At 38.3% G+C, this 17,770-nt stretch overlaps 2 protein-coding genes across 3 annotated transcripts; both read left to right on the plus strand.

Annotated features, from left to right (window-relative positions):
- Nucleotides 1–326: 326 nt before the first annotated feature.
- On the plus strand, nt 327–1,546 carry LOC142164955 (uncharacterized). The gene is made up of 2 exons (XM_075223623.1): nt 327–354; nt 447–1,546. Exons 1-2 carry the CDS (start codon nt 327–329, stop codon nt 1,544–1,546), a joined length of 1,128 nt encoding a protein of 375 aa, XP_075079724.1.
- Nucleotides 1,547–11,974: 10,428 nt separating this feature from the next.
- LOC107802581 (uncharacterized) lies at nt 11,975–13,950 on the plus strand. Of its 2 annotated transcripts, XM_075222538.1 has the most exons (4): nt 11,975–12,107; nt 12,565–12,671; nt 12,753–12,926; nt 12,999–13,950. In XM_075222538.1, exons 1-4 carry the CDS (start codon nt 12,089–12,091, stop codon nt 13,716–13,718), a joined length of 1,020 nt encoding a protein of 339 aa, XP_075078639.1. In that variant the 5' UTR covers nt 11,975–12,088; the 3' UTR covers nt 13,719–13,950. The 2 variants fall into 2 exon arrangements, with proteins under 2 accessions (XP_075078639.1, XP_075078638.1); XM_075222537.1 differs by having other exon boundaries at nt 12,753–13,950.
- The last annotated feature ends 3,820 nt before the right edge of the window (nt 13,951–17,770 follow it).

Below are 17,770 nucleotides of genomic sequence, written 5' to 3' on the forward strand. Positions count from 1 at the left end.
TTCTCAATGTTAATTTAATGTTAGATAAATATCTGTTGCAGTTTGTGTTATTTAATTTTTTTTCTGACAAGCATATAATGTAGCAGGTTGTTTAATCTGAGAACAGATTATGATGTGTTTGGATGGGGTCCCGGGAGCCTCAGATGTGTTTCGGACGAGTTTGTGTGCAGTTGATTGAAATTGGGCTCGCAGCATATCTCTCCCATGTGTCCTTGTTTTCACCTTAAAGTTTAAATAAGTCAATTTATAACCTGTTCAAATCTGCAGGTTTTTGCCTGAGGTGTTTTGAATCTTTTTCTTCTTAACTTGGTTCGCTGCATATTGAAATGGCGAAAGAAAAAAGTGCATGCTTAGGTAATGAAGTTTCCCAGCCAAAGAAAAATTTGACAAAGAAAATGCAAGAGTTGAACGATGAAGTCCATGCTTTAAGACTACGTTTCGTCCAGAGCTCTCTCCTCTTTACCCCTTAGCTGAAGGAGAGAAGCTACTTCTACACTCCGTGGAACCTGATTGGTTCAAAGGTAAGACTCTGTGGTCATGGCCTTCTGCAAGTAGAAACTGGATTGATTGGGTAGATAGAGTTGAGAAGGCCAAAGGAGAGGTCTGGAAATCAGCTGGAATATATGATGCCATTCAGTTGTCCAAGAATGATATCCCCATCGACAAAGATCTTCTTTATGCTGCCTTGTGCTATTGGTCAATCTCCACAAACTCGTTCCACTTCAGATTTGGTATGATGGGGCCAACAGTACTCGATATTGTTGCCTTGACAGGACTTAGGCCACATGGCGAGGAAGTCAGTGCCATTCTTGGGATGTCTGAATCGGCTTGTGATATACTCAAGTATGGAAATATTTATAATAATTCCTTATTTCACCCCAAATATCTCAATGTGTCAAAGGGAGAAATGGCTGTGACAGAGGAAGAGCATGTATCTTTTCTGTTTGCGTGGCTCAGCAATCATCTGTTTTGTGACTCTTCTGTAAACATGATCAAGCAATGCACAAAACTGGCATTTGCTCTTGCTGCAGGTAGAAAGATTGCTTTGGCGCCCTTTCTCTTGTCTAATTTATATCGTGGATGCGCTTACATATTTAATGCAAAGTTTCAGTATGAAAGAGGTCCATTCTGGATCTTGCAGTTCTGGCTACAGTCTTACATTCCAGAATTTCGGCCTGCGACCTTGGATTACAGTAATGCTCCAACCTATGGGTTTCCCTTGGCTGAAGGTGCATTGAGATATAAATCATTCAAGGAATACTTTAACTTCTTTTTTAAATGCTCATCTAGAACAGCCAGCCAATTCACCCCATTTTCTTCTCGGAAGTTTGGACCTGAGTGGTTTAAGAAGTCACTCGATCCTGACTTCCAAAAACCTAATAGGGCAGAGCTACAAGACATTTGGGCCAGTTATCTCATTTCTCGAGATCTCCCTTACAGAGTCCTTCTCGATGAATCTTCGAAGTGCAAATGTGAGGTAGAACGTTATTCTCCAAATCAGATTGCTCGACAGTTTGGCATGACTGGGTCCAGCCCCTTAATCTAAAGGAAGTTGTTTTCTTCCTTTCTTCCTCATTTTCAAAGTTGGCACGTTTCTCATTTTTCTGTCAAAAATGACATGCTGCAGAAGTTGAAAGGTCAAGATTGGTAGACATATTTTGCCTATAAAATGAGAGCTTCGGCTCTCATTCTTTCATCACAATTTCAGAGGAAAATATATCTGAGAGCTAGAAAGAAAGAGTGAGGTTTCACAAACAGGGTATAAGAAAATAGTCTGTGAAGAAAATAGAGAGTGTGAGCAATATTGTAATGAGGTGAAATATCAAAAGAGGGTTATTTCTTTTGAGTATTGTAGTGGTCTTTGTAGTATTTTACTCGGGCCTACAAAGTGTAAATTCCTTACTATAGTGATATCAGTTGCTCCTCTCGGGGTCGTGGTTTTTCCCTTATTCAGAAGGGTTTTCCACGTAAAAATTTTGGTGTCATTGTTACTCTTTTATTCTTGTTAATTACCGTATCTCGGTGCTACATTATTATTCCGCTTTTATTACCGTGAATATTATTTTGGTAGGGGGTTTATTCCCAACAACTGGTATCAGAGCACAGGTTCTGCTCGTTCACTGAAATACTATTCACTGTCGGTAGTACTATACTTGGTGAAAAATAAAAATGTCTAGAGTAAAGTACGAGGTAACAAAATTCAACGGAGATAACGGTTTCTCAACATGGCAAAGAAGGATGAGAGATCTGCTCATCCAACAAGGATTACACAAGGTTCTAGATGTTGATTCCAAAAAGCCTGATACCATGAAAGCTGAGGATTGGGCTGACTTGGATGAAAGAGCTGCTAGTGCAATCAGGTTGCACTTATCAGATGATGTGGTAAATAACATCATTGATGAAGACACTGCACGTGGAATTTGGACAAGGTTGGAAAGCCTATACATGTCCAAAACACTGACAAATAAATTGTACCTGAAGAAGCAGTTATACGCCCTATACATGAGTGAAGGTATGAATTTTTTGTCACATTTAAATGTGTTTAACGGACTAATCACACAGCTTGCCAACCTCAGAGTGAAAATCGAGGAAGAAGATAAAGCCATCTTGCTATTGAACTCGTTGCCATCTTCGTACGATAATTTAGCAACAACCATCTTGCACGGTAAGACTACTATTGAGTTGAAAGATGTCACATCGGCTCTTCTACTCAATGAGAAGATGAGAAAGAAGCCTGAAAATCAAGGACAGGCTCTCATCACAGAAGGTAGAGGCAGGAGTTATCAAAGGAGTTCGAACAACTATGGTAGATCCGGAGCTCGTGGGAAGTCAAAGAACCGATCCAAATCAAGAGCCAGAAATTGCTACAACTGTGATCAACCAGGTCACTTCAAAAGAGATTTCCCAAATCCAAGGAAGGGCAAAGGTGAAACCAGTGGCCAGAAGAATGATGACAACACAGCCGCCATGGTGCAAAATAATGATAATGTTGTCCTCTTTATAAATGAGGAAGAGGAATCCATGCACCTGTCAGGTCCAGAGTCAGAATGGGTGGTTGACACAACGACATCTTACCATGCCACACCGGTAAGAGATCTTTTTTGTAGATATGTAGCAGGTGATTTCGGCACAGTGAGAATGGGTAACACAAGTTACTCACAGATTGCGGGGATTGGTGACATTTGTATCAAGACAAATGTCGGATGCATATTGGTTCTAAAGGATGTGCGACATGTACCTGATTTGCGGATGAACTTGATCTCGGGAATTGCTTTAGACCGAGATGGATACGAGAACTATTTTGCGAATCAAAAGTGGAGACTCACTGAAGGATCATTGGTGATTGCAAAGGGAGTTGCTCGTGGCACGTTGTACAGGACAAATGCAGAAATATGCCAAGGTGAATTGAACACAGTACAAGATGAGATTTCTGCAGATTTGTGGCACAAAAGAATGGGTCATATGAGCGAGAAGGGATTGCAGATTCTTGCCAAGAAATCATTCATTTCTTATGCCAAAAGTACAACGGTAAAACCTTGTGACTACTGTTTATTTGGTAAGCAGCATAGAGTCTCATTTCAGACATCGTCTGAAAGAAAATTGAATATACTTGATTTAGTATATTTTGATGTTTGCGGTCCAATGGAAATTGAATCAATGGGCGGTAACAAATATTTTGTTACTTTTATTGATGATACTTCACGAAAATTATGGGTTTATATTTTGAAAACCAAAGATCATGTGTTTCAAGTTTTCCAGAAGTTTCATGCTCTAGTAGAAAGGGAGACGGGTCGAAAGCTAATGCATCTCCGAAGTGACAATGGAGGTAAGTACACTTCAAAGGAATTTGAAGAGTATTGTTCAAGTCATGGGATCAGACATGAAAAGACAGTTCCTGGAACCCCACAGCACAATGGCGTAGCCGAGAGGATGAACCGCACCATTGTGGAGAAGATGAGAAGCATGCTCAGAATGGCTAAACTGCCTAAGTCATTCTGGGGTGAAGCAGTTCAGACAGCCTGTTACCTGATCAATAGGAGTCCATCAGTTCCGTTGGCGTTTGAAATCCCAGAGAGAGTTTGGACCAACAAGGAGGTGTCCTAGTCGCATCTGAAGGTGTTCGGTTGCAGAGCTTTTGCACATGTACCAAAAGAGCAGAGAACAAAGCTGGATGATAAATATGTTCCCTGCATATTTATCGGATATGGAAATGAAAAGTTCGGGTACAGACTGTGGGATCCTGTAAAGAAGAAGGTCATCAGAAGCAGAGATGTAGTCTTCCGAGAAAGTGAAGTTGGAACTGCTGCTGATATGTCAGAAAAGGCGAAGAATGGTATAATTCCTAACCTTGTTACTATTCCTTCTACTTCTAACAATCCCACAAGTACCGAAAGTACGACCGACGAGATTGCCGAGCAGTGGGAGCAACCTGGTGAGGTTATTGAGCAGGGGGAGCAACTTGATGAAGGTGTCGAGGAAGTGGAGCACCCCACTCAGGGAGAAGAACAACCTCAACCTCTGAAGAGATCAGAGAGGCCAAGGGTAGAGTTATGCAGGTACCCTTCCACAGAGTATGTCATCATCAGTGATGAGGGGGAGCCAGAAAGTCTTAAGGAGGTGTTGTCCCTTCCAGAAAAGAACCAGTGGATGAAAGCTATGCAAGAAGAGATGGAATCTCTACAGAAAAATGGCACATACAAGCTGGTTGAACTTCCAAAGGGTAAAAGACCACTCAAATGCAAATGGGTCTTTAAACTCAAGAAAGATGGAAATGGCAAGCTGGTCAGATACAAAGCTCGATTGGTGGTTAAAGGCTTCGAACAAAAGAAAGGTATTGATTTTGACAAAATTTTCTCACCTGTTGTCAAAATGACTTCTATTCGAACAATTTTGAGCTTAGCAACTAGCTTAGATCTTGAAGTGGAGCAGTTGGATGTGAAAATTGCATTTCTTCATGGAGATTTGGAAGAGGAGATTTATATGGAGCAGCCAGAAGGATTTGAAGTAGCTGGAAAGAAACACATGGTGTGCAAATTGAATAAGAGTCTTTATGGATTGAAGCAGGCACCAAGGCAGTGGTACATGAAGTTTGACTCATTCATGAAAAGTCAAACATACCTAAAGACCTATTCTGATCCATGTGTATACTTCAAAAGATTTTCTGAGAATAACTTTATTATATTGTTGTTGTATGTGGATGACATGTTAATTGTAGGAAAAGACAAAGGGTTGATATCAAAGTTGAAAGGAGATCTGTCCAAGTCATTTGATATGAAGGACTTGGGCCCAGCACAACAAATTCTAGGGATGAAGATAGTTTGAGAAAGAACAAGCAGAAAGTTGTGGCTATCTCAGAAGAAGTACATTGAACGTGTACTAGAACGCTTCAACATGAAGAATGCTAAGCCAGTCAGCACACCTCTTGCTGGTCATCTAAAGTTGAGTAAGAAGATGTGTCCTACAACAATGGAGGAGAAAGGGAACATGGCTAAAGTTCCTTATTCTTCAGCAGTCGGAAGCTTAATGTATGCAATGGTATGCACTAGACCTGATATTGCTCACGTAGTTGGTGTTGTCAGCAAGTTTCTTGAAAATCCTGGAAAGGAACATTGGGAAGCAGTCAAGTGGATACTCAGGTACCTGAGAGGTACCACGAGAGATTGTTTGTGCTTTGGAGGATCTGATCCAATCTTGAAAGGCTATACAGATGTTGATATGGCAGGTGACATTGACAACAGAAAATCCACTACTGGATATTTGTTTACATTTTCAGGGGGAGCTATATCATGGCAGTCTAAGTTGCAGAAGTGTGCTGCACTTTCAACAATTGAAGTAGAGTACATTGTCGCTACAGAAACTGGCAAGGAGATGATATGGCTCAAACGGTTCCTTCAAGAGCTTGGATTGCATCAGAAGGAGTATGTCGTCTATTGTGACAGTCAAAGTGCAATAGACCTTAGCAAGAACTCTATGTACCATGCAAGGACCAAACACATAGATGTGAGATATAATTGGATTCGTGAGCAGGTGACGAACGAATCTTTACAGGTCAAAAAGATTCACACAAGCGAAAATCTTGCGGATATGCATACCAAAGTGGTACCAAGAGACAAGTTTGAGCTATGCAAAGAACTTGTCCGCATACACTCAAACTAGAAACTGCGGTGTTATCCCCTTCAGGTGAATGAGACTGGAGGGGGAGATTTGTGAGGTCCAGCCCCTTAATCTAAGGAAATTGTTTTCTTCCTTTCTTCTTTATTTTCAAAGTTGGCAGAAGCAGGCAGCCCACGTTTCTCATTTTTCTGTCAAAAATGACAGGCTGCAGAAGTTGAAAGGTCAAGGTTGGTAGGCATATTTTGCCTATAAAATGAGAGCTTCGGCTCTCATTCTTTCATCACAATCTCAGAGGAAAATATAACTGAGAGCTAGAAAGAAAGAGTGAGGTTTCACAGACAGGGTATAAGAAAATAGTCTGTAAAGAAAATAGAGAGTGTGAGCAATATTGTAGTGAGGTGAAATATCAAAAGAGGGTTATTTCTTTTGAGTATTGTAGTGGTCTTTGTAGTATTTTACTCGGGCCTACAAAGTGTAAATTCCTTACTATAGTGATATCAGTTGCTCCTCTCGGGATCGTGGTTTTTCCCTTATTCAGAAGGGTTTTCCACGTAAAAATCTTGGTGTCATTGTTACTCTTTTATTCTTGTTAATCACCGTATCTCGGTGCTACATTATTATTCCGCTTTTATTACCGTAAATATTATTTTGGTTGGGGGTTTATTCCCAACATCAGGCTGTTCCCCTCCATCAATCAGCCAGTGATCTTTCAATCAGAAGAGAGGCAGATAACATCAAAGAAACTGAATCACGGTTTTGCCAATTAAAAAGGAAGTTTCCATTTGTTCCATTTGATTCTAAGCCAAGCTCTAGTGAGTTCTTTGATTCCTGGTGGTCCACTTATATGAACAATCGCGACAAGACTGCTAGACCTCTCAGTCCATCTGGCAGACAAGAATTTGATGCTCCTGTTGAAGTTTGGCAAAATGCCAAAGTCCCACATTGGTTGGGAGTTAAGTTTGGGGGGGATTTTTCCCCTATAAAAGAAGGCCTAATGTTTAGGATTGAAACACACCTCTCATTTGCCTTCTCATCTGTTTAAGGCATTTGTATCTTCTCTCTTTAGTATTATTTCACTTGTATTTTGGAGTGGAATAAAATATTGGTTGTGTCCGAGGAGTAGGCAAAATTAGCCGAACCTCGTAAATTCTGGTGTTCCCTTTATTATTGCTTTATTGTCTTATTTATTATTTGGTGGCTGTCATAATTTTTGGTATAGTAGTTGTGACTTATTCACACTCTATACATTTGGCTTCCGCAACAATTGGTATCAGAGCCAAGGTACTATCTAAGTATGCTCTGTGGTTGCAGCATAGTCTGATCTTCCACATCAGAAAAGATTTATCTTGGTAACTGAGTCAAGGTTCTGTCTGAGTATGCTCTGTGGTTGCAGCTTAGTCTGATCTTCCACACCAGAAAGGAAATAATCTTGATTTGTGTCGTCAGCTATTAAATAATATTTGTGTCAAAGATGGGAGACAATAAACAAGAAGAATCTACATCAAGTGTCAACAATACGTCATCATTGGCATCTTCGCTTATGACAAGAATTGTGTCAAATGCGAAATTTGCGGTCGAAATATTTGACGGGTCCGGACATTTTGGGATATGGCAAGGCGAGGTTCTAGATGTCCTTTTTCAACAAGGGCTAGATCTGGCCATTGAAGAAAAGAAACCAGATGTTATTGGAGAAGAAGATTGGAGAATTATCAACCGTGTTGCTTGCGGTACCATTCGATCCTACCTTGCTAGAGAGCAGAAATATCCATACACAAAGGAAACTTCTGCAAGTAAATTATGGAAAGCACTGGAGGATAAATTTTTGAAGAAAAACAGTCAAAATAAATTGTACATGAAGAAGAGACTGTTTCACTTCACCTATGTTCCTGGTACCACGATGAATGAACATATCACCAGTTTCAATAAGTTGGTTACAGATTTGCAAAATATGGATACAACTTATGATGATGGTGACTTGGCCTTGATGTTGTTGGCGTCACTTCCTGATGAGTACGAGCACCTTGAAACTACTCTACTCCATGGAAATGACGAAGTTTCTCTCAGAGAAGTTTGTTCGGCTTTGTACAGCTATGAACAAAGAAAGCGAGAAAAACAGAAGGGCGGAGAAGGAGAAGCACTATTTGTGAGGGGTCGTCCTCAAAATCAAACGAGGACAAAGAAGGGAAGATCCAAGTCAAGATCCAGACCCAGCAAAGATGAATGTGCCTTTTGTCGAGAAAAAGGGCACTGGAAGAAAGACTGTCCGAAGTTGAAGAATAAGGCCAAACATAACAATGGAAAGGCCATTATGGATTCAAATGTAGCTGATTGTGATGATTCAGACTTCTCATTAGTTACAACAGAGTCATCAACATCTTCAGACATATGGTTGATGGACTCGGCTTGTAGCTATCATATGTGTCCCAACAGGGACTGGTTCGTGGAATTTCAAGAAGGAGAATATGGAGTCGTCCACACAGCGGATAACAGCCCTCTTACCTCATATGGCATTGGTTCAATACGATTAAGGAACCATGATGGAATGATCAGAACATTGATAGATGTTCGATATGTACCGGATTTGAAGAAGAATCTCATCTCTGTGGGAGCCCTAGAATCAAAAGGGTTCAAAATCATTGCAGAAAATGGAGTGATGAGAGTATGCTCCGGTGCACTAGTGGTAATGAAGGCTAATCGGAAGAATAATAATATGTATCGCTATCGTGGCAGTACAGTTATTGGGACAGCGACAGTGACATCCAGTGACGACAAAGAGGCAGAAGCAACCAAGCTATGGCACATGCGCTTGGGACATGCTGGAGGAAAATCCTTGAAAACTCTATCAGATCAAGGATTGTTAAAAGGAGTAAAGGCTTGCAACTTGGAGTTTTGTGAGCATTGTGTCAAAGGGAAACAGACAAGGGTTAAATTTGGTACAGCGATCCATAATACTAAAGGCATTTTGGATTATGTACACTCTGATGTTTGGGGTCCTTCCAAAACACCTTCATTGGGTGGGAAGCACTATTTTGTAACCTTTGTTGATGATTTTTCTCGAAGAGTGTGGGTGTATACAATGAAAAACAAAGATGAAGTGCTGGGAATTTTTCTCAAATGGAAGACGATGGTGGAGAATCAAACAGGCAGGAGGATCAAGTGTATTCGCACAGACAATGGAGGTGAATACAAAAATGATCATTTCAATAAGGTCTGTGAAAATGATGGCATCGTCCGACACTTCACTGTTAGACATACACCACAACAGAATGGAGTGGCAGAACGTATGAACCGGACCTTGCTGGAGAAGGTACGGTGTATGTTGTCCAATGCTGGCTTGGGCAAAGAATTTTGGGCTGAGGCAATTACATATGCATGTCACCTCATTAATCGTCTACCATCTGCTGCTATTGATGGCAAAACACCATTTGAAAAATGGTACGGAAAACCTGCTGTAGATTATAACTCTTTGCACGTGTTTGGCTCAACTGCATATTATCATGTGACGGAGTCAAAATTGGATCCAAGGGCAAAGAAGGCTATTTTTATGGGAATTACTTCTGGAGTCAAAGGATATCGCTTATGGTGCCCTATGACAAAGAAAGTAATATTCAGCAGAGATGTTACCTTTGATGAATTTGCTATGGTAAATAAGGTAACAGAAGATACCAAACAAAATGAAGGTGCTTCTAAGCAGGTGGAGTTTGAGGGAAAATTTATTTTTCCTACACAAGAAGCAGAGGAGGAAACAAATGAAGATTACCCTCTGGAAGGAGAGCCAGTAGAGGAGATTCCAACTCAGGAATCTCAACAACAACTTGAATCAATAGCAACCAGCAGGCCAAAAAGAACAATAACGAAACCTGTTCGTCTCATAGAGACGGTTGCTTGTGCAACCTCAATTGTAGCTGATGATGTTCCTACTACTTATAAAGACGCTGTCCAAAGTTCAGAAGAAGATAAGTGGAGGATTGCCATGAATGATGAAATACAGTCCCTTCATCAGAATCATACATGGAGATTGGCCAATCTCCCGAAGGGAAAGAAAGCAATTGGGTGCAAATGAGTATTTGCAAAGAAGGAAGGATTTCCTAACCAAGTAGATGTTCGCTACAAAGCAAGATTGGTGGCCAAAGGATATGCTCAAAAGGAGGGAATTGATTACAATGAAGTGTTTTCTCCAGTTGTAAAACATTCCTCCATTAGAATTATGTTGGCTTTGGTAGCACAATTGGATTTGGAACTAGTTCAGATGGATGTAAAAACTGCGTTTTTACATGGAAACTTGGAGGAGGAAATCTACATGACTCAGCCAGAAGGATTCAAAGTTGCTGGAAAAGAAAATATGGTGTGCAAACTTGAAAAATCGTTGTACGGATTGAAACAATCTTCTAGACAATGGTACAAGCGATTTGACGAGTTTATGTTGCGGCAAGGGTACAAGAGAAGCAAATACGATCATTGTGTGTATTTGCACAAGCTTAAAGATGGTTCCTTTGTATATCTTCTCCTATATGTTGATGATATGTTGATAGCTTCCAAGAATTCGGAAGAAATTGATAAGTTGAAGATTCAACTGAAGAAGGAGTTCGAGATGAAGGATTTGGGTGAGGAAAAGAAAATTCTTGGCATGAAGATAATTAGAGATAGACGTTCAAAGAAACTCTGTTTATCTCAAAAGGAATATTTGAAGAGAGTACTTCAACGTTTTGGCATAGATGACAAGACTAAGCCAGTTAGTACTCCACTTGCTTCCCATTTTAAGCTAAGTACTACTATGTCGCCAATGGATGAAGCTGAACAAGAGTATATGTCAAAGGTACCATACGCAAATGCTGTTGGTAGCTTGATGTATGCAATGGTTTGCACAAGGCCTGACATTTCACAAGCTGTTGGAGTTATTAGCAGATATATGCACAATCCAAGGAAGGAGCATTGGCAAGCTGTGAAGTGGATTCTACGGTATATTCATAATACTGTAGATGTCGGGTTAGTTTTTGAGCAGGAAGACAATCAGTTTGTAGTTGGATATTGTGACTCAGATTTTGCGGGTGATATGGACAAACGAAGATCAACTACTGGTTATGTGTTTACTTTTGCAAAGGCACCAGTTAGTTGGAAGTCTACTTTGCAGTCAACAGTTGTTTTGTCTACAACAGAGGCAGAGTACATGGCTATTACAGAGGCTGTGAAGGAGGCAATTTGGCTTCAATGGTTGCTAAAGGAGCTTGATGTTGAACAAAAAAATATCACAATTTTTTGTGATAGTCAAAGTGCTATTCAATTAGCGAAGAACCAAGTTTATCATGCAAGGACGAAGCACATTGATGTTCGGTATCATTTCGTACGAGAAATCATAGAAGAAGGTGGAGTCACGGTGAAGAAAATTCATACTACAGAGAATCCTGCTGATATGCTGACAAAGGTGGTGACTGCGGTCAAGTTTCAACATTGTTTGGATTTGATCAACATTGTTGAACACTGAAGATTGAAGATGAAGACACAACCAAAATTTGTTATTGAGAGAGAATTGAAAATGTGGAATTTTGCCAAGGTGGAGATTTGTTGAAGTTTGGCAAAATGCCAAAGTCCCACATTGGTTGGGAGTTAAGTTTGGGGGGATTTTTCCCCTATAAAAGAAGGCCTAATGTTTAGGATTGAAACACACCTCTCATTTGCCTTCTCATCTGTTTAAGGCATTTGTATCTTCTCTCTTTAGTATTATTTCACTTGTATTTTTGGAGTGGAATAAAATATTGGTTGTGTCCGAGGAGTAGGCAAAATTAGCCGAACCTCGTAAATTCTGGTGTTCCCTTTATTATTGCTTTATTGTCTTATTTATTATTTGGTGGCTGTCATAATTTTTGGTATAGTAGTTGTGACTTATTCACACTCTATACATTTGGCTTCCGCAACAGCTCCCAGGTCCAATGGTATCAAAGGCAATTCTCAGTCTGCAGGAAATTTTGGCCAGAATATGAAGAGAAAATATAAAGGTATGATAACCTTCTTGATTACCAGATTCATTTGATTTGCAATAAATCTCGGAAACAACCTCTCTATCTTTATAAGGTAGGGGTAAGGTTTGCGTACATACTACCCTCTCCAGACTCCACTTATGAGATTACACTGGGTTAGTTGTTGTTGTATTTGATTTGTCGTAAAAGGAAAATGTTGGTAAATGAAGCCAAATAGATAAGTAATCATTATATTCTTGCTTGCCAATGCGATGGCTCGTTGAATCCTTTATATGATAACCCAAGGGTCTCAATAAGGTTAGTATAATATTAGACTATTAGTTGACCTTTAGGGTTGAGGATTTGTGCGTATACCATTATATTAGATTTTCGGATAGCTTTCCGTGTTCTCTCTGCTTGTCTTTTTCTTTGTTTGGTTTCTGTTTCTGCATTATATCTTGTATTGCCTCCTTATTCATGCCTTAATTGCTTTTAGGGGATAGTATTCCATCACAACCTTTGGGACAGCAAGACGAGCCCATACAACAAAGGAACTCACATGAGGTGGGTGAAAAGATACCTACGAGAACAACATCATGCAAGGTAAATATTCTCACCCCCAAAATGAGCCTTTGGGATCCATTAGCGTGATTCCTTCACCTCACTGTTGATTCACCTTTTCAGAAGATGAAGACTTCTCCGGGGGAAGTGCCGCTACCAGGCACAACTTCTGCCATACCTTCTACATTAGTTGTTCCTACGAGTTGTACCCCTGCAAATGAAGACAGGACTAAGACAGACATCCAAGTTTATGCTGATGCTACATCGATCTCCACCTCGTCCTCCACTTCTGACAAAGTAAGTTCTCCTTATTACATGTGTCATTATGTCTTACTACTCCATCTATGTTTGAGAGCTTTTTCTTTTCAGGATGGTGAGGACGGCACAGTTTCTCCTTCATTAGCTAAAACCAGAAACAAGACATCTGATATTATTGAACCACCTGATTGCGTTGTTAAATTTGATAATCTAGAAGACTTCTTTGCTCGAGTCAGTGGACAAATTAAACGAGCTCAATCTCTCGGTTTTTCTGCTTATCAATGTTCTCCAAATTCTACACCGTCAGCAGAAATGCTTGCCAAAGCGAAAGATGACATTGAGAGATTATTAATCATGCCTTCTCAGGACATGCTTCTACCCAAAAACTGTTCGACATTAAGTGCTGCACTATCAATGTATGCTGCAACACCTGATTTATCGGCTGAGAGAGCGCTTGCCTTGGAGAAACTCAAAGAGAACCTTCCGCACCTTTCCTTGACCCTGCGTAGAGCTAAGAAGGACCAAGAGGAGTATTATAAGGAGGCTGCCAAGAAAGTGCTCCTCGTCGATGAGCTCACAAAAGATCAGGAACTCTATACTAATCTCAAAGACTCAAACGACAAGCTTGAATGTACAATCAGCAAGTTGAAGGCAAGTTTGAAGGAGGCAAAGACAAAAAGAAAAGCAATCCAGGAGCAAAAATTGAGTTTGGCTAACAAGTGTTTTGAAAAGTCGATTGCTCTTGATCAAATGGAAGCTGACTTTCCTGTCCTGGAGGAGATGAAGAAGCTAGCTGATTCGGATGTTGCCCGAGTGGAAGAAAGCTTGTGAGACTTTAAGAGTAAGATAATCGAGTGATCGCTTGCATAAACCTGTCTGTCATGTGGATTTGCTGGCTAGTCATCCATAGTTTAAGAGCATGTAAATAACTTTTTTGCTATTTACAAACTTTCTCTTTTGAATGGCATCTGTAAGTATAGCCAAGTTAGTTCAAACGTGTAAGTGAAATGAGGAAGTGTACTTCTAGTTATGGTTTTTCATGGCACAGATTGATGGATAATGGATTCGGTTGTTTTTGTGCTGAAGCATTCTCTCTATTAATTATTTTTTGATAACGCTGGTGTCTAAGCCAATTTACATGCACCTCAACTACATTATCAGATACATTTTACTTCCTACTAACGCAAATATTGGGTAACTTTACTTACCAAGGTTTCGGCCGATGAAAACATATACAAATTTGTAAAACTTTGCTTACCAAGGCTTCATCATCCCCGAAGAAGATTAATGAACAATCGCATGGTTTTTCTTCTTCTTCTTCTTCTTCTTTTTCCCGCAACAAAATATTACTCTTCACCAAATTAATGCGGCCTAACCAAACACCCGAAAGAAGTTCTTTCTCCATCGAACGGGAATGGACGAAGAACGAGGAGGTTTAGGGTCCACTTGGTTTAAACGAAAGAAGAGATCTTTCTAGCGATTCAGTTCCTAGAGGGTTCCATTTGGAGAGAGTTGAGGCTGAAGAACTGGGTTGGGTGTTATTAATGTCAGCTAATGCGACCTATAACTCTGAGGACTTAAAAATATTGAGAATGAGACTTATAAATCGCATTTATCTAATGCGATTTATAAGTCGCCTGAATACGATTTATTAGTCGCGTTCTATTAATGCAATTTATAAATCGCATTCTTGATGTTGCAATTTACAATTAATGTTCGCAGAATGGAAGCCAAGTTTTTCCACTTGGTAGATCCTGATTCGTTACATATAAATTATTTTATCAAAATTTTATCTCTTCATTTATAATTTTTTGATAAAAATGACTTTTAGAGTTTTTTCCTACAGAGTAATGGGTTATTCTTCACTATATTATAGCACATAGTTAGTAAAGGCCTAAAATAATTTAACTCATAAAGTATTGAGCACACATATACATCAATGAATTTCTACATTTATCAAAAAAATTGACAACCATTAATTGTATAAGGGGTTACCATCAAAAGGAGAATTTTCTTAATAAATAATTCGCTATTGGAGAATTATAAATGAAAAGTTAATTTTTTTTAAAGAAATTCATATGTAACTGCAAGTAAATTCAGAATATAAATCAAGAATGAGAAAAAACCGAAGCATATTTATCAGCGATTTCACATTCGGCAAATATGTCCTTCAAGTATTGGCCTTTTCTTCTCATTTTTTCGTAAAAGCTTTTATATATCTCTATTATATTTAAATACGAAATTGGTAGCTAACAAGGATTTCAATGTCATACTATTTGTGTGATCAGAAGTGATTAAATCAGTAAAATGATTTTTTTTGTTATAAATCTTTACTTGCATGTCATAATATTTGTGTTATCATAAAATCTTTTCATTAACATCAAAATAAAAAAAAATGTTATTTATTTTAATATGTGATTCTTTTGGAGAGTGGAACCTTGGAGTAACAGTAAAATTGTCTCCGTATGACCTGTAAGTCACGGGTTTCAAGTAGTGAAATCAGCCACTGATGCTTGCATCAGGGTAGGTTACCTACGCCACACCTCTTGGGATGCGACCCTATATGAAATTGGTCACGAATTTGAACCGTGGAATCAGTCACTCACACCTCTTGGGGTGAGACCCTTCGTGAATGCAGGATGACCTATTGGTCACGGGTTCGAGCCATGGAATCAGTCATACACACTTCTTGGGGGTGAGACCCTTTGTGAATACAAGATGACCTATAGGGCACGGGTTCGAGTCGTAGAAGTATCCATACACACCTTTTGGGGTGAGACCCTTCGTGAATGCGAGATGACCTATAGGTCACGGTTATGAACCGTGGAATCAACCACTAATAATTGTCCGATTATATTATTAAGAAATCTAAATTCATGTGAGGGCTTCTGTAATCAGAGGCGGATCTAGGATTTGAAGGTGGCAGGTGCCATAATTTTCTTTAATGTATACCATGTAATGACTAATATGGAATTTTAGGAACATTTATTCAGGTATTTTGGGTTTATTCGGGTTAACCTAATAGGTATTTTTTATTTGCAAATATAAAAATTACATCTCAGATATATAAAAAAAACGTAATTAGTATTTTAAATAAGGAATAACACCTTTATTATAACAACACAAGTAAAATCAATATTTTCACTAGAAAATTACATCTTTTTCTATATACTAAAAATAAATTTACACAAGTAAGATAGCATCTTCAACAAGAAATTTATATCGATCAGAATAAGAAATCTTTTTAAAATAATATCTTCAATAGGTAAACTATGCCCCATAAGTATAAAATAAAATAAAATATAAGTTCCCAAAAATTAAAACTATAAATCTCATATTTTTAAGCAATGTTTACGAAATTTTTATCGTAATTTAACAATAAAGAGATTTCAATTATATTTAAAAATTATATAATAATATAAATTTTTATGATATAATAAAAATTAAAAAAGTATTGGTCTCAATCCAAAATTCCCACTAACACCCAAGTTTTTCGGATTTGAAAGAAGAAAACTCATAAATTTAAGATTAAGAGGAATGTTTATTTTATATAATTTTGAAGTTTTGGAGTCTTTATATTGAATGTTCTTGCTAGAGACTATATATAAAATAATAGAATAGAAAACAATATAAAAAATAATAAACGACAAATAAAAAATTGGGAGGCAGCCGAAAAGGAAAATAACTAAGACAAAAGAAAATAAAAAGCACAATGAAAATAAGAAGTTAGACAAGGTTCAAGATAAATTCCAACTTGAATTTTACACATGAGAAAAGCTTTCAAAAAGGTCTAACAGCTATGGTACCATTGTCTAGTTATGACTGTGGGTGACAAGATCAGATATTTATAGTATGTTTGGCCAAGCTTCTCCAAGCCGAAAACACTTTTTTTTCTTTCAAAAAAGTACTTTTAAGTATAAGCAGAAACAATTTTGGAGAAGCAGAAAAAAGTAACTTCCTCCTAGAAGCACTTTTGAGAAAAATACACTTAGAAGCAATTTTTAAAAGATTGACCAAATACTAATTGCTGCTTAGAAGTATTTTCAAATTAATTAGCAAAACACAAACTGCTTTTCTCCAAAAGTACTTTTGAAAAAACAAAAAAAGATTAAAAATGTCCCTAAATTATTGAAAAAGGTTTAAGAATATCTTTCATCCACCTATCAGGCTAAAAATATCCCTATATCCACCTTTTTGGTTCACTTATGCCCTTTGACCGTTAGGTCAATGCTGAATTAAAAATAATAATTATTTAAATTCCACGTGGCAACTTCTTATTGGCCAAAATTAAAAAATCCAACCCATTAGAAAGACCTACCCATATCTATCAATTTTTCCTACTAACCCGATTCAAACACTAATCCGACCCGAACAAAAAGTTCAACTAAAAAAAAGAGGCCCACTTCTATCAAACTCCATGGAACAAAAGCTCCATGGAAGTTGCAGCGAACATATAGACCAAATTTACTAATGCGTGGTTTTCTTTTTCTTGTTATGGCATCTAGTTCAATTTATATGTGGAATTTAAATAATTATTTTTTAACTTCAACATTGACCTAAAAGTCAAAGGGCATAAGTGAACCAAAAAGGTAGATAGAGTGATATTTTTAGCCCAATGGATAGATGAAGGATATTTTTAGACCTTTTTCAATAGTTGAGATACATTTTTGACCCTTTTCCGTTGAAAAAAAATACTTTTTAAAATAATCTGATATTTTTCGCTTCTCCAAACAGACCATTAACCTAGCTTAAATTTTTTTTAACATATGTATATAAAATATTTATTATCTTAGCGGGTGTCACGCCACGCTCTTGGAGAGGTGCATGGTGCCAAACCAATTGGAAATGGGAGGGTAATTATTAGTACTAGTTCTCGTACCATC

This window comes from Nicotiana tabacum, chromosome 10 (genome assembly GCF_000715075.1).
Source record: "Nicotiana tabacum cultivar K326 chromosome 10, ASM71507v2, whole genome shotgun sequence".
In the NCBI taxonomy this organism is placed as follows: Eukaryota; Viridiplantae; Streptophyta; class Magnoliopsida; order Solanales; family Solanaceae; genus Nicotiana; species Nicotiana tabacum.